General features: G+C 41.7%; 1 protein-coding gene across 3 annotated transcripts in view; it reads right to left on the reverse strand.

The window, feature by feature from the left end:
- Window positions 1-1,042: 1,042 nt before the first annotated feature.
- Window positions 1,043-20,097, reverse strand: part of CPNE3 (copine 3) — a 64,723-nt gene continuing 45,668 nt past the window's right edge. For all 3 annotated transcript variants that reach the window (XM_074944146.1, XM_074944145.1, XM_074944147.1), the window contains 8 exons: window positions 16,371-16,457; window positions 15,416-15,475; window positions 14,230-14,363; window positions 12,256-12,310; window positions 12,106-12,157; window positions 11,092-11,225; window positions 7,277-7,513; window positions 1,043-3,394 (listed from right to left, as the gene is read on the reverse strand). In XM_074944146.1, the coding sequence (XP_074800247.1) occupies window positions 3,284-3,394; window positions 7,277-7,513; window positions 11,092-11,225; window positions 12,106-12,157; window positions 12,256-12,310; window positions 14,230-14,363; window positions 15,416-15,475; window positions 16,371-16,457 (870 nt within the window). In that variant the 3' untranslated portion in view covers window positions 1,043-3,283. The remainder of the gene's footprint in view (window positions 3,395-7,276; window positions 7,514-11,091; window positions 11,226-12,105; window positions 12,158-12,255; window positions 12,311-14,229; window positions 14,364-15,415; window positions 15,476-16,370; window positions 16,458-20,097) is intronic.

Here is a 20,097-nt window from a genome sequence, read left to right on the forward strand (position 1 = left end):
ATCTACTACAACCGAGTATTCTACTGAGTGCATAGAATGGCTACTGTAATGCTTTGGAAATTCATTCCAGCCCATATGGTTCCAGTTTATCATCATTATACAACTCAGAACCCTTGTCAGCCAATCAGATTGTTTCCCAATCTAATCTACTTCAAATGCATAATTACAGAATTAAAATGTTCATAAGACATTTAGGAAATGGGCAAACATTTCTGCATTATTTACCATATGTATTATACACACAGGTAGGATCAGAAGGAGTTGCTATGCCAGTGACCCAGGGTATAAGTGGAATGTGGGAAAAGAAGGGAAGACAAGAGTTCAAGTAAGAGGGCAAGAGCTAGAGCCTGAAAAGTCTGAGATGCTCACTAGAGCAGAGGTGGGCAAACTATGGCCCACAGGCCACATCTGGCCCGCAGGACCCTCCTGCCCAGCCCCTGAGCTCCTGGCCCAGGAGGCTTGTCCCCGGCTCCTCCCCTGCTGTTCCCCCTCCCCCGCAGGCTCAGCTCACTGTGCTGCTGGCGCAATGCTCTGGGCGGCGGGGCTGCGAGCTCTTGCCGGGCAGCGCAGCTGCAGAGCCCAACCTGACCCGGTGCTCTGTGCTGGGCGGTGGCATGGTTGGCTCCAGCTGGGCAGCACAGCTGCCTGTCCTGGTGCTCTGGGAGGTGCACCTGTAGCGCCGCCAGCCACCGGTACTCCAGGCAGCGTGGTAAGGGGGCAGGGAGTGTTGGATAGAGGGCAGGGGAGTGGCGGTCAGAGGGTGGGGAATGGGGGTTTAATGGGGGCAGGGGTCCCGGGGGGGGGCAGTCAGAAAGGACAGAGGGGGTTGGATGCGGCGGTGGGGGGCAGTCAGGGGCAGGGGTTCCAGAGGCAGTCAGGGAGAAGGGGTGGTTGGATGGGGCAGGGGTCACCAGGGGGCAATCAGGAATGAGAGGAGGGGTTGGATGGGGCGGCGGGGGGTGTGTGTGGCGCAGTCAAGGGCAGGGGGTCCGGAGGTGGTCAGGAAGGGGTGGATGGGGCAGAGGTCCCGGGGGGGTGGGGGGGGCAGATAAGGGGCAGGGCCGGGCCACAGCCTCCCCTAACCGGTCCTCCATACAATTTCGGAAACCTGATGTGGCCCTTGGGCCAAAAAGTTTGCCCGCCCCTGCACTAGAGAGACAGATTTTCCAGTTTCTTTAAATTCTGCAAGGCAAATGCCAGTAAGAAAGATCCAACAAAAAAAAATAAAAAAAAATAGAGGATTCAAGAACAGCAATAAAACGTAACAGGATTATGTGCTGGGATGGGGAGTCTTCCCTGAAGTACAACATTAAAAAAACAAATTCTTCGGGGGGGGAGGGGGGAACCCCCATCAGCAGCTGCACTGGCCTAGGTATGACACTGTAGTGCAGCAGGATTCAGCAAGCCAGGAGTTGAGCACATAGTTGAGTGTGAGAGATAGATCTGCATTGGTGAATACAGTAAGCACAAACAACGAGAAGTCCAAATTCAGTGTCTGATTCTGCAGTGACCTTGCACATAGGACTCCTATGGAAGTCAATGGGAGTGATGCACTTGAGTAGCTGCAGAACAGCATCCGTAAAGATGATCTGCAAAGGAAAGATCCTTGTGCCTTTTTTGACTTTGTCTGAGTTGTACCTACACGCCTGAAAGGGTTTTGTTAAAAAAAGCTCCCCTTCTAGTGTCTGACCTTAGAAATTCTAGTTTTCTCTACCCTATTGCAATTGGAGAACTAATCAAATTAACACATCACAAGAGACAAAACACTGAAAGAAGAGTAAGTGTGAGTCAAGATTTATAGTCAGTTTAAAAACTCAGTGTTTGTTAACACCAATGCCTAATTAATTGATGCTTGAAAAGAATGGGAGGATATTAACAATTCAAATTCCCACCCCTTCTACTAAGATGAGAGGTCACAATATTCATCAGAGACCTCCCAATAGTCCTCCAGTAAAACCAAGGAAGACCAGGCTTGATATCCATGATGTAAAGATTTAAAAAAAGCAAGCAGAGAAGTTTTTTTCTAGGATTTTTTCAGACTTTTAAGTATACCATGAGCAAACAAAAAAGGCACAAAGCAAATTTTTAAAAAATCAATTGCAGGTCACCATTAATCCAAGGTAGCTGAGAGAGTACTGCCAGGAAAATAAAAGATCACTCACTTTAAAGCTAACTAGGGGGCATTTCAAGACCTGTACAAAACAGGTTAAAATGGCACACACTGTAGTCCTTTCAAAAGCTCTCTCCATATGAGAAGATACAATTACAAAAAATATATAAAGCAACTTAAAAATTCAAGAGTGAAAAGTTTTGTTTTCCTCTTTAGCAATGGAATTTGTACTAGTAACCACCAAGGTCAATTAATAGTCACATGTGATAGCTTTACATAAAGTGATTTGCATTTGCAGTTTTCCAGCATAGTATATTGTCCTATAAATCTTAAAACTCTTTACAGCATCTGCACTGAAGGCCAACAGAGTTTTTTTAAATCATTTAGATGGCTACCTTGATAAAAAGCAGTTGGCTGCATCTGTACAGTTACTTAATGCTCCACATTATGCAGTCTGTGTTTACTGTTTCATCCATTTTATTAATATTGAGAGATGATGGCCCAGATTCCCAGGTATGGCCAAGAGGAACTAAAGGCATAAGTCAGGAGATGGTGTGCAAAGGTGTCTTTAAAGCTCTGCTTTTGCACTGCTCCAACTCTGGTGCTGAACACTGCGTTATGGCTGCTGTAACATATGCCAGCCTGAAACAGTCACAGGGTCCTGAAAAGTAGCCCAGGCTAGAAGCGCAAGTACATAGCCCAGCCACATACCCCTCTCTGTAGACACTCCCTGCTACATCAGCTCTACAATACTGAAGACCATGGCACATTGGGGTGTTTCTCCCTGGAGCAGTTCAGCCAGCTTGATGACCTTATTACACCAGCCCTGCAGCACAAAGCAGCAGCACCACACCCAACAACTTGGCACAGTCGGTTCATGATTTTCATATTCAGCTTACTTCTTGAAATGTTATTTTCTACCAAATTTGCCCAGCTGGGGCCTTTATCATAATCAACATGAGTATTAAACAGGGTACATCTTTGTCTCAAGTAAAAAAGCCTGGCAGAGTACATGTTTCCATGCAAAAGCAGACAGACATTAACAGGTATGAATCAAGGTACACAAAAAAAAAAAAAAAAAAAAAAAAATCAAGACCCAAGTCCATTGACATGCGGGAGTTGCAGGAATCCCATCTGGGTTAGCCTCACTCGCCTGTCCCACTCAGTGCTCTCTCACTTTGCGGCAGGATTCTTGGGAGGCTGCAGTTTGTATGTGCTGAAGTAGTTTACCACTTGCTGAGGCACTTCTGCCAGGACACACTGAGCCAGAGCTTCTTTGGGAGCCTTATTAAAAAAAGAACATCAAACTTCAGTCTTAACCATTGGTCAGAGGAGACCTTAAAAGTTTAGGTGCCATCTGTTAATTTGTCCAAACAGAATCTACAGCATTTCTCTCAGGAATTTGCTACAGTGCCCTTGGAAAAAAGCTTCCCTGCCCACCTTTACCTTTCCACTCCTACTACTAAGCAGAATGCTGCAAAGCAGCTGAATGCCTCCCTCCTCTGCAGTGGAGGCTGCCTCTGTGTGGCATATGCAGTTTACAAAGTATTTTGGGATCCACCAGGATAAAATACTCTGAGGAAATTTTTAGCCATGTCAATAAAATCTCTGCTATGCAAGGTTAAAGTGACAGAAGTTAAGCACCTGAGATTGGTTAAGTGAGTTTTCATCCACATCCTATTATCCCAACCCTCATCTGCAGTAAATGCATTGCTTGTTCTACATGCAATTCCTTCGAAGTATAGTTAGTTTGTATTTCAAGATCAAACCTGTGATATTAGAAAAAGGAAAGTTTGTGTAACTGAAAAACAGATTTAAGCACATCAATTCTATACCTGAGTAATCATGACGGCACTGCACTAACTGGCAAATTAATCTACAACTTTCTTCTTCTAGTCTCAGTCTGATATACACAGGGTTGGCTTTTTGAGTCCTTATTTCCCGTTCCAGTCGGTCTTCAAGCAGTTCCTTGGAAACTCTACAGCTAATCAAATACTTTCAAATAACATCCAGCCATCTAGTTTGGGTCTTCTAAATGCTTCTCTCACTCTCTACTTCCAAGTTTAACGCACCATTTCCTAGATATTCTTCCAATCTTCTTTTCACATGCCCAAACCATCTAAGCCTGGATTCCTTCAGCTTTTGTATAACTGGTACCACCTTCTCATTTCCCATAATTTGCTCATTCTGAATATGGTCCAACCTTGTAATTCCATACATCTGAACATTTTCATTTCCATTCAAGACATTCTCCTGTCTCTCTCAGTGCCCAGCATTCACAGCCATACAAAAGAGTAGGGCTAATTACTGTCTTGTAGATCTTGCTTTTCAAGTTAATAGGCATCCTCTTATGGCAGGCCACTCCACTTACTTTTCATTTAGTCCACGCCTTTCCTGTTCTGTTTATAAGTTAGTCATGGAGTTTACCATTATTCTGTACTATCTCGCCTAAGTAGTTGAACTTCTATACCTTTGGTATTGGCTGGTCCTCAAGACTTACGTTTCAGGAAGGTGACGAGACTATCATCGAATCTACAGACCATATACTGTTTTATTTCTGCTCATTTTCATGTAATTTCTTTCAAGTATAGTAACTCCTCGCATAAAGTCGTCCCAGTTAAAGTTGTTTCATTGCTGATCAATTAGGGAACATGCTTGTTTAAAGTTGCACAATGCTCCCTAATGTCCTTTGGCAGCTGCCTGCTTTGCCCACTGCTTGCAGGATTCTCTGGAAGAGCAACCCCTCCTTGTGGGGATTAGAACCGGGGGGCTGGCAGTCCTCCCCACCCCCACCCCCCGACAATCAGCTCCCTAAATTCCCTGTAAGGTATGTGGCTCGCCAGCTGCAGTTTAGCTGTGCCTCCCCCCACTGCCCTGCCCTCTGCCTCGGAGCTGCTCCCGGGAACTTCCTGTGTACAATATTAAACTGTTTGTTTAAAACTTACACTTTATATGTATATTGTGTCTTTTGTGTGGTGAAAAAAGTTTTCCTGGAACCTAACCCGCCCCATTTACATTAATTCTTGTGGAGAAATTGGATTCGCTTATCATCATTTCACATAAAGTCGCATTTTTCAGGAACGTAACTACAACATTAAGTGAGGAGTTACTGTATGCATCACTCTAAATCTTTGTCCGCTTCATTTTTGCTCTGCCCTAGGAGCATTACATGACCTGCACAAAGCACACATTACTCTTTGGATGCTTTCTAAAGTGCATTGTGAACAAAAGGCCTTGGTGAACTTTGACTTATTAAAAATTGTTCCGTTTCTTCGACTGGCCTTCTGACTGCGGTAACAGCACCCTTGTACGTGTCCTAGAGGAGTCTGATATGGTCTTCACGTATCTGTTTCATTCTCATACACCACTAGATGACTTCTTTCGGAAGGTGATCATAAGCCTTCTCAAGATCAATGAACACTACGTAAAGGGTTTCTCCTCTTTTCTCTGCATTAAGATTGCGCGTGGAAAAATATAAAGACAGCAAGGTTAACTTGCCTGGCATGAATCCAAACTAATGCTCACTGACTTTTATTTCTCTTCAGTCTCTTATGAATAACAGTCTCCCAGACCTTCATGGCATGGCTCATAAGTTTAACGCTGCAGTTACCAGAGTCTTGTATGTCTCCTTTTTCCTTACATGTTGGTACCAATGTCCTTTCTCCAGACATAGCTGAGTCCTCATAATGAAATTAAACAATTGTATCAATATATTCATGCCTACCTGCCCCAGGTACTTCCATATTTCTCCTGGTATGCCATCGGGACTGAGAGCTCTCTTATTTTTTATGTTGCTCAGTGATTCTACAACTTCTTCTTGGACTGGTACCACCAGAACCCGGTTTGGTTTTTATCATATGGCATGGTTCTCTTGGATGCTCTTCAATCATAAGCCTTTAACAATAATTATGCTACCATTCCGTAATCTGGTCTCATTGGTTAATGTATTTCCACTTTCATCTTCAATTACTTTGATCTCACCAATGTCTTCAGTTCTCTTATCACTGCTCTTTTCCAGTCTATATATTTCTCTCTCATCCTTCTTCATTTCAAGACAGGCATATAACCCTTCCAGGGCTTTAGCCTTAGCAGCTACCACCTCATTTTTGCTTTTTAGCTTTTTTATACTCCTGAAAATCCTCCTGTTAGAGTGTTCCTTGCCAAAGTTTAACACACTTTTTAGTCTCCAACTAAGGATGGCACTTTAAGTAATCTTTGCAGATTACTCCCTTCCCCCACATCAAAATGCCTGAACAAATAGTGGCAATCAAGCAAAACTGGTGCATTATTTTAATATGAGCTTTTTACCATGAGGGGCCAGGGAGATAGAACAGAGCATAAAATGTACAAAAACAAGAATGAGGAAGAGAGCACCTTGGAATCTAAGCTGTTTTATCTGTCAGTTTTACTTTCCCCAAATTATTTATTTGTATACATCTTTGCCAGGGCATGAAATTTAAGAAGACTATATGACCCAACGTCAACAGTATTTATATGCTAGATTCCATCTGCTGGGTTGTACACTAAATAGAGCTTCCCCACCATTTTGTTTGCCTCTCTGTAAAGAGGGTTTTATTTGCTTTAATAAAACTACCTCAGCAAGGGCACCTATATATCAGAAGATGACTCCCTCACCTTCACACACAAAGATTTATTTATCAAATGATACAATGCATGCACACAGAGCTTAATTCTAATCTTAATCCAGATTTACAGCCAGGCAACTACACTGACTAAAATGGAAATAATCTTAGGTGAAGTCAAAATCATGCTCATTTTCTCCTCCGACAGGACACCAGCATTGGTTTGATTATGCTGAACTGCATATCAGTTCTGAAGTAGATATATAAATGACATGTCCTGAAAAGACTGGTGAAAAAAAGAGAGAGATTGATTGATTCCTAAACCAGGAACAGGTCACCTTTTTTTATAGAAATGATTTACTGGGAGTTCCACAGATGAGCTGGTAGGCTTTCATCTCTTCTTAGCCCCTGATATGAAAGCCATACCTCACCGCTAACAGAGAGTGTTTTCAAGAGGCTTTAGACCTCATTCCAGGGCCATTCCATGTATAAACCCCACAGGGGAAGTAGGGCCACTAGTATTTACATGCTATGAAATCTAGTGTACTTCTCTGGTATGTATTCAGTAAGGAATGATACTTACATTTTGGAACTGCCTAAATGGCACAAACTGGACAATGTCTCTGATAGCTGGCTCTCCAGTTGGGGACCTGAGACTTCCATTGTCACCATCAAGAAACTCCATGGCACTGAAATCAGCTCCTCCAACGCCAACAATGATAATGGACATGGGAAGCTTCGCGGCATTAACTATGGCGGATCTGGTTGCATCAAGGTCTGTTATCACACCATCCGTTATGATGAGGAGCACAAAATATTGCTGTCAAACCAATATGTACTTTGTTACAATTGGGAACAGCAGAAGAGGTAATATTGCATACATGCATGCTTTACAGGTTTACAGGGCATAGAATGGTAACTTTTCAATATGAGAGGCTTATTCTTTGCAATCAAGCATCTACATTTGATTCAGGTCTCTTCTGCCTGGTCCAAAAAAACCCAACCCTAACTTTCCCTCCCCAAGAAGCAAAACACATATTCACTGCAAAGCCTACAAGGCCCTTATGTCCAACTGGCAGCAATCTAAAGCAGCCAAGTTGAAAAGCTATCCTCAGATCTCAAGTACAATGTCACTCAAACATAGGACACAGATTTTGTTGGGTTTTGGGCAGGAGCTGAAAGCAAGTTTAACTGAATATTTTCCTTTATGATCTATTTGAAGTAATGTCTTTGAAAAATGTAAATATAAAACCTTGCTCAACACAGCCACGGAAGCCCCAGCACATAAGCCAGAGTGCCAAGAAAAAAAAAAAAAAGGAAGAAACCCTCCTGTATGTACTGTAGTAAGGAGTTTGCAAAACACTGACCAAAACAGAGAGTCTTTGTCCTGAGTGCTGAAAAAACAGACAGTATGCCTGATTTTTTAGGGCAACAAATGCTATAACAGCAATGGAAGGGGTTTTTCTTGTCACTACTTGAGAGGCAGTAGCTAAATTGACAGAATTCCTCTGTAGCTGCATCTATAATTGGGGATGAGGGTGACTTAACTACGTTGCACAGGATGTAAAATTTTTCACAACCTCGAGTAATGCAGCTGGGTCAACCTAGGTTTAGGTGTAGACCAGACCTTAATATCATACCACCACAGCCAGGTAGCGGTTGAAAGGAGTTCTTCTAACATAAGTGTCTAATATGAACAGTTTATCTAGCACCAGTTCTACACTTCAAGGAAGTTTCAGATTTCTAAAGAAAAAAAACTACACTAGATACTGGGTTGGATTATTAGAAAACAGGTGGATTCTTTTTTAAATACATATACTCCCTCTGTTGCTTCAAATTCCTACGTAAAATTTCCTTTACTATACCTGCATGCCAGCTGTTTTCTAGGATTAACTGGCAGAATCTGCAATCTGCTTTTGATGTTTTACGTAAATTAGCTAAATTTCAAATGGGAGCCAATAGCCTACAGTACATATCTATAACAAATAAACCAGGTCTTGACTTCAAATCTCCGTTTAGCTGTTCAGTGACAAACACAGATATTTGTAATAAGCAAAATTAGTGTTCTTCAGTAGAAAAACCCTGAGTACTGAGTTCCAGTAGAGGTTTACAAGTTTGTCAGCTCAAATTCACAAGTATGGAGGCTATTAGCAGGGAAAGGCTTTCAGAACGTGTTGCAGGTACAAACGTAGCAAGGATACCCAATTCTCTCTTTGTCCCCAGATATCTAATATTGAGTCAGTTATGAAACAGTTGTGAGCTGAAGAATATTCTTGGTAACAGCATGCAAAGTAGTAACAGCCTCTTCACTGTGCTTTTAAATCTGTATTTACTATTGCTACCATCAATAGTTTATAAAACCTGGATTAGGTCCGGTTTCTGTATTATGTTGTTTGACGAACCTTAAATGGAAGGATCACATCTCCATTGTTACAAGTAAACTCCATTCAAGTTTCAGTCTCTTTTTCAGAGTCACCATCTCACCACCCCGCTTGCTCTGGGCAGGAATTCAGTTCCAAGGACAAACCACCACAACTAAACTGAGACCTGCATATTTTGCTAAACTTCCATTTTCTCACTTTCATCTGGTTTCTTTTAGGAACTTCAGGAAGCCTGGACTTAAACTATAATTAATTTTCTGATTGTTTTTACCAAGCCATGCTCTCCAATAGCTCCCCCTTGGCTTCCTCCATATCTCTTCTCTACTTTGTCTCTTTGCTCTTTTTCTCCCTCTTCACACAACTACTTGTTCCCCACCACTTTGTCCTTCCTCCTCTATAGCTCCCTCCAGCTCTACTTTCTCCACATCTGCCATGATGTCTACAAAACCCAGCCTGCTGATCATGACTGGACAGTTGATAAGCTGTGCTCATTCCTCTTCCGCCATCTCTTTTCCTAATCCTTCTAACCTCAATTAAAAACAAAACACAAACCAAACATTTCTACAATACGTGTAACTAACGAAGCTGGGCCAATTCTTCACCATGCTCTTTTGCCTATATGTTGTATCCACATCCTCAAATATTCCGTTTGTTTGTCTCATTAGATTGGAAGCACTTCAGAGCAGAGACAGTGTCTTTTCTAAGACAGAAAAATGCCCAACACAATGGGGCCTATTACTATTACAAGAGGTCCAATTTATAGGGTTGCCAACCCTCCCAGGACTCTCCTGGAATCTCCAGGAATTAAAGATTAAACTTTAATTAAATATTATGTCATGTGACGAAACCTCCAGGAATATATCTAACCAGAATTGGCAACTCTATGTCCAAAGTAAAGTGTCATGGTTAGTCATATATCATTTGCATATTAATACTGACAGTTCTTTTCCAGTTTCCAGCTAACTCATAGCAGTGCTGCTGTCTGAGCTCTGAGAACAAAGTGGAAAAGTTTAGAGCAGTGGTTCTTAAGCAGGGATATGCCTACACCTGGGTATGCAGAGGTCTTCAAGGGGGTCATCAACTCATCTAGATATTTGCTTAGTTTTACAACAGGCTACATAAAAAGCACTAGCGAAGTCAGTACAAACTAAAATTTCATACAGACAATGACTTGTTTATACTGGTCTATATGCTATATACTGAAATGCAAGTACAATATTTATATTCCAATTAATTTATTTTAGAATTCTATGGTTTAAAAAAAATGAGAAAGCAAGCAACTTTTCAGTAATGTGCTCTGACACATTTGTATTTTTAGGTCTGATTTTGTAAGCAAGTAGTTTTTAAGTGAGGTGAAATTGGGGGGTAAGCAAGACATATCAGAGTCCTGAAAGGGGTACAGTAGTCTGGAAAGGTTGAGAGCCACTGGTTTAGAAGGTTCCACAGAGTTCCTTCTGTGTGTTACTTGCTGCTTTGGACTGCAGGTCATAACAAGGGACAAAGAGATAAGCGTGTTGCTGTTTGCAACAGCCAAACCACAGCCAGCCAGTTTTAGTCTTACATGACTCTTGTGCAATCCTGTCTTGGTCACGTTAAGTAACGTGTGTCTCAGTTTACCCTCTAAGAAATGAGGATTACGCTTGCCACTCAACTTGAGGCTAAATGCTGCCCTAAAATGTGTGTGTATTCCAGGGCAGAACTAGATCCTGAATGTTTGTAAAGTGCTCTGAATGTTTTGGATGAAAAGTGCTACAAAATGCCAAGTACTTTTTTTTAAATTGACATTCCTATCAGAAAATAAGCTTCATCTGGATGAAAGATTCTTGTTATGTACAATCTGTGAGGAAGCTCTGGCATCCATAAAGCCTAATGGTAACAAATGCAACTTCACAGGATAAGTGGATAACAAATAAGGTTGGTACGCTTCCAAGCACACAGAGGGGAAATGAATAGCGTATAGCATCGAAAAAAAGAAGAAAGAAGGAGGGGAACATCTACACTAAGATAAAGTACTTACTGATGCTGTCTGTTGCTGTGCAGCTGCACCAGCTAATCTAGCCACATGGTTTATTATTGGAGAAAAATTGGTTGGCCCATATAATTTTACTTGAGGAAGGCAGACCCGGTATGCATCAATAACGCCTTGGATTCCTTAAGAAAACAAATGGTTAAGTCTTAATATTTCATGTTAATGTTGCATTGCTGTTCTGAGGCACTCAACTGTCCTGACACCTCCATAGGTGCCAGACATCTAGAGTAGTACAAAGTTATTTAAAATTAAGATAATGACAAAGGAAGTTGTATGCTTTAGGTGAACAGAGGCCTTTTATCAGGCCATAGCCTTCCACAAGAGCTAATCTTGACTTTATGTCAAGGTTAAAAAGGTTGTCTAGGTGGCCAAATATCACTCTCCTGAAATCTGGCTACCTAGTTTATAACAGGTCTGCTCAGTTTAGAACACATGTCCTTGTTAGCAGTCCAAGCAGAGAGGAAAAGACTAAATGGTCAGAGAATGAACCACCTTCTCACTCCCAGGGCCAGTGAGGTTCCCTCCACACCAGCAATGAGGTACCTTGGCATGGCACTCTGGAAGAAGCCTACACTGCTGCTACCCCAAGGTAGATGTGCTGTGAAAGTTCAAAAAAGAAAAAGAACCAAAGGCTCCTTCACACAGGTAAGGATTTATAGCAGGAAATTCTAGCCTGGTTACTGATTGAAGTTCCTTGTCTATTTAACAAAATCAGCCTGCTTAATCAGAAGCCTCACAAATGCTCTGATTAGCAAAGAGCATCTCCTTCCTTCCCATCTCTTCTAGTATTTTGAAGTCCATATTCTGAATAGGTCACACATTTTTTCTAATCAGAGACTTTTCTATACAAAGTAACATCTACTGCCACAACCTTTACTGTTGTTGTATTAATGGTGCCAGATTAAACACAGTACCATGAGGCAGTTAAGTGGTACCTAGTAGAAACAAGACTTTCCAGATATTTGATTCTTTAAGACTCTTGTGATAGTTTCTAAGACTTACCAGTGCAAAATGGATTTGATGGGTTAAAGTTTAACGGAAACTCATGAGATACCTGTCAATACACGAAAGATGTTCAGGTTTTAGACATGCACATGTCCTTGAGTAAGTTGTTTTAGATTGCCTACGTAGCAAATTTACACATTTGGTTACCTGAAAGGAAGGAGGAATCTGTGCACCAAATCCAAAGGCTGGAAACATTTTATCTCTGAAAATGCAATTTAAGAGAAAATGAAGTAGTTGTTTCCCTTTAGACTGTTCACAATGCAAAACAATTTAGCTAATCCTAGTCATAATCATAAAGCTGTTTATTAGAAATCAACAGGAAATTTCCCCTGTGTAAAGGCCAAATCGGGTAGGCAGGGAGAATTTCTTTCTGTCCAAGTCAGCAGGGCACCTAGGGAATTAACATTTAAAATTTTTGCTATGAAAATGTGTTAGGTTGCAAATGCTCTGCTGGTTTTTGTTTAGCATTTGTCATGAGATAATTTGAGCCATGAAAACCGTAGCAGCTATTTATTACCATGCAGACCATGGAGTTTGGAGATATTACTCCTGGGGGAATTCTGCGCCACTGCACATATGGAGAATTCTTGTCCCCCCACAGATTTCTTTGCTTCCCTGCAGAAAAACGACTTTCTGACAGGGAAGCAAAGGAAAGCCATAAGAGCAGTCACACCACTGTCCCCCGCAGTGTGTTTTGGGTGCCAGGGAAGCGGTCAGAGAGGTAAATCACTGTGGGGAGGGGGCAGGACTGGGAAAGCCCCGACTGGCTGGGCTGCTAGTCCCGGTTGGGCTGGGGACGATGGGACTTCCCCTTCCCCTGCACTGCATCCACCCACCCACCCCACTGACCCCCAAACAGCTGCACCTGGATCCCCACCCCAGTGAGCCCCACTCCTCCAGCATCTGGACCCCCCCACTGACCCCACACACCCAGACCCCCCTACCGAGCTCTATCCCCCACACATCCAGACCCCCCCGCTGAGCCCCACCTGGACCCCCCTGCAGAGTCCCATTATCGCTGCACCCATAACCTCCCCAACAAGCCCCTGTGCATCCAGATCCCTCCCACACCCGGATCCCCCACTGAGCCATCCACCCCCAGATTGCTCCCACAGAATTCTCTCAGCCCACACTAGGATCACCCACACTAAGCCCCTCCACACTTGGATCCTGCTGGGCTGAGCCTGCCTGCCCACAACTGGTGCATCTGGCATGGCAGAGCAGGGTCCTGGGGTGTTTCTGGGGCAGGCCCAGTCCTTGCACGGTGTCAGGGCTGGGTTGCAGAATTTTAAAATATTGTGTGCAGAATTTATTTTTTTGGCGCAGAATGCCCCCAAGGGTAAAATACTGACTAAGGAACGGATTGTACTGAGGTTTGTGAATTCTGGGCCCTCTCAAAGGAATATCACCCTAGATCAACAAGGATATACTATTGAACACATCTCCAAGTCCCAGGCCCCCCCCCCCATCATTCAAATTCCTTCTATTATTAATAAATACTGACTTTCCATGATGCCCACAAACTGTACTCATGAAAATCCTCCACGTCACGTTAGAAAAGAGATTCAAAATTAAAAACAAACCATAAACCCCTATGCTTGTTCTCTGGTTCTCCCAATGGGACCTCTCAACTGCATCCCAGACTGTAAGCTCCATGGAGAACAGACTGTCTTCATATCCATGTCCTGTATCCTGAACACATTGTTCGTATTTAAGCAGATATAATCTCTGTGCTGCCACCCTCTGGCTCTGCCAAGGAATGTCAGATAGCTAAACTGACAGATTTGCACCTCCATCCATTTTGAGAAAATGTCACTTGGGTACGACCATTTGTAGTATGCTTGGACCACCTTATGCAGAGTCAAGTGGAATGTAGTTACACACAAGCCAAAATAGACTGTACCCTTTCTCCCCAGCCTCTCCCAGCAAAGGGCGAGAGCTCATTCAAAGAGGAGAGGATAAAATGGAAGGGAAAATGTGAAAAGATTTTTATGCATGTTCTTGTACTTTCAGTACATTCAGCTCTACAGCTTTTATTATGAGCTGTTTATGGACGTCTGCAATACTTACATGCCCCGGTTCTACAACATGCATTTGAAAATGAGATAAGTTAAAACTTACGCATCATAGTCCTGAATGACCATTCCTACAGACCAAATGGCTGTCAGGTATTCGTTAACCCCATTAGGGCTGATATAATGTAGAGAGTCTGGTGAGCGAGGGTCCCCATTGGAGCCTGTAAAATCTATCCCCACCTGTCAAATGTAGCATTTGTATCCGTTAGCAGTGATGGGAACCCGGGTTCCCAATTGCAGGCAAAATTAAACTGACAAAAACAGGAAGAACTATCTACATCACATACTGGTACATGTAATCATCTGTCAGCTGCCATATTTACACCATTTTATTGAACATTAGAACCTTGTTTAAGGAATGTACCCTACTCAAACATCATGAAGCTGTGGTTCACCATGGAGACTGGCTGGCTTTCTGTCTATCAGCTGCTGGCTCATATAGGTCTTAAACAAAAGCATTCACAATATTCTCCATGGTTGTGAAATGAGTCTATAGTCTCAGCCTGCTTCCAAGTGGAAGCTACTCAAAGAATACCACAACAGTTAAAAATTAACAGATACCCTTGCTGATAGACCAGCCAGAGACACTGATCTACTCCGGGTGAGGACTGAGGTACACTGCCAGAGTGGAGAAAACTTACATTGCTACTGCCTGTGTTGTACCAGTTTTGTGAATTAAACCATTTCAGGGTCTGATCCCATGCTAAGGTCTATGCATGTTGCTCAGGCTGTGCATAAGGGCCTTGAAGCCATCCTATATAGGCAGTTGAGGATTATTCTGGCATGGGGAAATCCTTGCCAGGTGTAAACCTACCATAACAAGCTCTACATGACCACCCCCAGGTGTAATGGATGTGTTAGGAGTGAACAGAACGACAGACATTCCCAGATTGCTTGACAGCCGTTAAGCTGATCTGAACTACACTTGTGATAAGATGGTGTAAGACAAACCCAAGCAACAGGGAACTGTAAACTCCTTTGGTCTCTGCCCATACAGTTATATCCAGCTCTGACTGGGCACATCTGAAGATTCAGAACTCATGTCTGATGCTAGCAGTCTATCATATTCCAGAACTTTCCAGGTAACAGTTGACAAAACAGGCCAGAGGGCCTCTGGAAATATGGGCTTATGCTTCATCTGCTACAAAAACAAACATGAGATTAAGAGAATCCATAACACATTACAGCTTACTCTGAAAAAGAAAGCAATTTTGTACACATAATTTACTTACAGTGAAATTCAGCTGACATCCTCCCATGATGTAATCAAGGAACGTGCATTCCACTATAATCTAAAAGGAAACACACTGGTTTCAGCAAAACCCAAAAGACGGAGGCAATTTCTTAATTTCCTTAAGGCCAAGTTTTGCTTCCCGTACTGATGTAAAACAGTACCTTTACTCCATAAGTAGTGCCTCTAGATTTCACTGGGAGTACACAACGAATAAGGTACTATGCACTGTGTGTGCCAGTATTGGGCCCCTTATAATTATATTTAAACAGGATCTGGGTACATGGAGAAAATTCATATCAGATAACTATTTCCTACATTAGCCAGTGTTCAGCTAGTAAGGAAATTGACACTATGGTACCTATTAATTAATTGCTAGGAAGTTTAGTGCTTTTTTGTGTTTAAGACAATGCAAATCACCACTTTCCTTGTCATTCCACGATACATGCAAATAGAATTTCAGAAGGCTGGTTTATTATTTAGGACCTGAACACCCCCACTTCCCCCTCAAGAGGATATTAGATGAGGAATTCTTTACTTTAAGTGGTAAGATCATCCTACTGAGAATAAGGTTATGGGGGTTTGATATTTAGACATCTATTTCTAAACCAAAAGACCTTGTATGAAACAGTAACTTTCACTTGCTTGCAATCTCCTGTATAGAAGACTAAGTCATAAACTCTCTATAGAAAATGCAGGAGTAATATTAATTGTATTCTGATTCTATGTGAAGAAACAATGTTTTACTTTGTCACGGTAATGCTTCTACAACATTCAAAGCATTCTGTATCTATACTATCATCTTCTAGACTCAAATCTTTCTGCAGTTTTCATATATTTTACTGTTACTTACACTTGGGGTAGTTGAGGCATGTTAAATCAGAGATGTTGTACCTGGACATTTGTAAATAAAGAAAAATCAATTGAGTTAAAAAATAAAATCCTTGAGTACCGACCTCACAGTGTTTCACACTCACGACACCAGAATTTTTGTAGCTTTTCTTCTTTTGTCTCTTCTTCTCATTGATGCATTCAAATTCAGCCTAAGGGAATGGAAACAACAAGACTACAATCAGTACAATTTATGCAATACATTTAAGTAGTACCTATCCAGAGCTTTAAGCACCTTTGCTTTACATTGCTTTTGTTTTACAGCCAGTGACTGCACTTTCAAACCCATCCTCCTCAGAACAAGAAAAGAAAAACCCTACAGGCCAGACACAAGTATTTGTACCTTCCCTCTTTGTACCTTCCCTCCCTAAAAGCTTCAGAAGAGAAAGGCTTTGTGCAGCTCTTGGGGATCATCATAGGTAGGGAGTGAATTCCAAAGTTCTGGATCATCTTCAGGTACTAGGCTGGATTAAGCCATAGCCCCAAGTAAAGCACATTGCAGCTATTTTGAAGGCGAGAGAGTCATAAGACATGGTAGCAAGATCTGCATCTGAGAAGAATGGTTGCATCCTCCCTGCCAAACAAATTAAAAAGCCACCCAGTTTTCTTCTGCTATAGGGTTGCTCAAAAGCAGCTGTGGATTCAACAGTAACCCAAGACTGCAAGCTCCAGTAACAAATGGCAGGAGCAGACGCCCTCCTATAAAGTGGCTCACTGATGCGTCCGTCTTCCCAACATCACTTCCATTTTATGGAAATTGGATTTCTGCCAGCTAGTCCTCATCCTTTACTTGTCCCTAGAAAACACCGAGTCAGGTACTCAACAGCACTGGTCATAAGTGTGTGTTTCTGCCATATGTTCTAAGCGTTCAAACGGATTTCTTAAGTGGTTTGGGACTCCATTTTTCCTAAGCCACAGGACAATTTTTTCATTCAACCAGTGAGGTTAAATCCAACAATTCATTGAGTAAAAACAAGCTTAGCAAAAAGAAGCCTCTTGTACATTCTCAAGTAAGTCAGGAAACACTTGAGCTCCAAATCCTTCAAAGTGCTAAGCGCCTTTAGCTTCTACAGTGAGAAAATGGGGGGCTCAGTACCATTCAGGATCAGGCACGTACCAAGGGCTTGCCTGAAAAACATTCCTCCCACTGGAATCAGTGGAGATATGTTGAGGGTAACAATCTGCAAACAGTTTCTGTAATGCAACAAGACATTAAATACAGTATTACAATATTTTATTCTATTAGATTCTTTCCTGTTTGTTGTTGGTTTACAGCATGGATAGAACATAATGGTAAGACATAATTAGAACTGAAACAAATTGTGGTACTTTATCACAGAGGCTAATCTAAACAGCCAGGTAGTTTCCTGATTAAATTTTCCATATTTAACTCTGTCTTAAAATTAAAAAGAAGCCTTCTATGAAAATGTATTAACTCCAACCACCATGTGGATTTTTGTTAAATCTTATAATTTTCATTAGCATGTCCTCCCCCCACAATCCCAATCAAGTAGGCTCTAGCCAGAGAATTCTCTCAGCCTTTTCTTATTTTGTGGAACACAGTCTTCATCTTATTTAACACCAGATTCTTTTCAGTTACACTGGTGTTAAGATCAAGTAAACAAAGTGACTTCATTGAAGTCATTCCAGGATTAACATGGGCGCAACTAAGATGAGAATTGGGGTCTTACTAAATTCTACCTTACAGGGCCTATCACCCAGCTTTATTCACACAGGAAATGCTTCATGTCAGGCATGGTCCTAGTGGAGCCAATAAGTAAAGTTTTGCAGGATTGGGTCCCAGTTCTTTTTAAGCAAGAGATTTCTTGAGCTCTATATTTCCTCTGTGTTGTCTTGTAGCTTTAATTTTCAGCCAGTCTCATTCTGACACACAGATGGCTTTCTTTGACTGGATACAGCCAATGTGTGGTCAAGAAAATACACGTAAGGAAGAGCCTTCTTGAAGCATTTTCAAAAGAAGCATACGCAGATTACATCTTAACATCACACTTTTTTTTTTTTTTTTTTAAAGCAGAAGATCCCAGCCCAGGTTATCAGAGGAAAGATTAGGATGCAGCATTTTGATTCGCATCAAATCGATCAGACAGCGTGCTTCAGTGGCGCAAAGGGAGCTCACTATCTCACAGGATTAGGGTCTTACAGGGTGTGTGCGTGCATGCTTTTTTTTTTTTTTTTTTTTAAACCACACAGAAGTATGCTTCAGTTTTTTTCAGTTTTGGCCCTAATGCAATAATTGGTTCAGTAAAATGGTACCATATTTTATTTAAATAATTAACTTATGAAACAGAAAAATCTTCATATGCTATAGTAAAGGAGTGGACTAAACTGTTTCATCCTTGCCCTTCAGGTGTTTGTGTAGTTTAATTACTATAGCAAGATGCACACTACTTTGCTTGTGGGGAAAAGCTGAATAAATGCCAGCCTACTTTCAAGAATCTAGCAATATGAGAAAAAGCACTAGAAATCTCTAGAAGCAGATTACATATGAGCAGTCACTTGCTGAAATTATTTACCAGTGCTGTAAAAGGAAGTGTTAGATTTCCTGAAACTGAGCAGAGGACAGTCTTCAGAAACAATCATTGAGGGAGCAACATAGCAGGAGCAAGTGAGTAGAAAATATAAACACATTTAAAAAGTTAAATATTTATAATTAGTAGGTTTGAAGAATTCAGTTTACATACAATACTTTAGGACGCTTTTAGGTTCCAAACCTGTATGCAGTGTACCTGATCACTGAACTATTTTTCAAGTTATGTGCAATTAAGGAAAAATATGGTAGAATATTGCTTGAGACACAAGTGTCAGGGTTCCCTCCCCACGCTGAACTCTAGGGTACAGACGTGGGGACCTGCATGAGAGACCCCCTAAGCTTATTTCTACTAGCTTAGGTTAAAAACTCCAAGGCACAAATTCTCCCTTGTACCTTGGACTGGGTAACGCTGCCACAACCAAGTGATTTAGACAAACTCAGGAAAAGGACCACTTGGAGTTCCTACTCCCCGCTAATACCCCCGCAAACCCCACATCCCCTTTCCTGAGGAGGCTTGAGAATAAACAAGATGAGCACAGACCAACCTTGGGTTTTTTTAGGACACTAAAAAAAAAAAATCCGATCAGATTCTAAAAGAAACAGAACTTTATTATAAAGAAAAAAGGTAAAAGCAGCACCTCTGTAAAATCAGAATGGAAGATAATCTTACAGGACAATCAGATTCAAAAACACAGAGGATTTCCCTCTGGACCAAACTTTAGAATTACAAAAAGAAAACCACGAATACACCTTCCTATCAGCACAGAGAAAATCACAAGCCAAAACAAAAATAAGCTAACACATTCCCTTGCTAGTACTTACTAATTCTAAAGGAGTTGGATTGCTTGCTTCCTTGATCTGTGTCCGGCAAGCACCCAGAACAGACCGACCAAAACCTCCCCCCCGGCACCAGATTTGAAAGTATCTTATTCCCTTATTGGTCCTTTTGGTCAGGTGCCAGCCAGGTTGCCTGAGCTTCTTTATCCTTTACAGGTAAAAGGATTTTGTGCCTCTGGCCAGGAGGGATTTTATAGTACTGTATACAAGAAGGTTGTTACCCTTCCCTTTATATTTATGACACAAGTCAATAAAAATAAAGAGATTCTAAGCTAAGGCTGCTGAGTGGCCTTTAATGAAATTTATGAGGATGCAATCTACCATGTTACAAGGTTTACAGCACTGTTAACGTTTCATAGCAAAATATATGGGACAGTGTGGTTTCTGAGTTTTTTTTTTAAGAA

This window comes from Natator depressus, chromosome 2 (genome assembly GCF_965152275.1).
Source record: "Natator depressus isolate rNatDep1 chromosome 2, rNatDep2.hap1, whole genome shotgun sequence".
Taxonomy (NCBI): Eukaryota; Metazoa; Chordata; order Testudines; family Cheloniidae; genus Natator; species Natator depressus.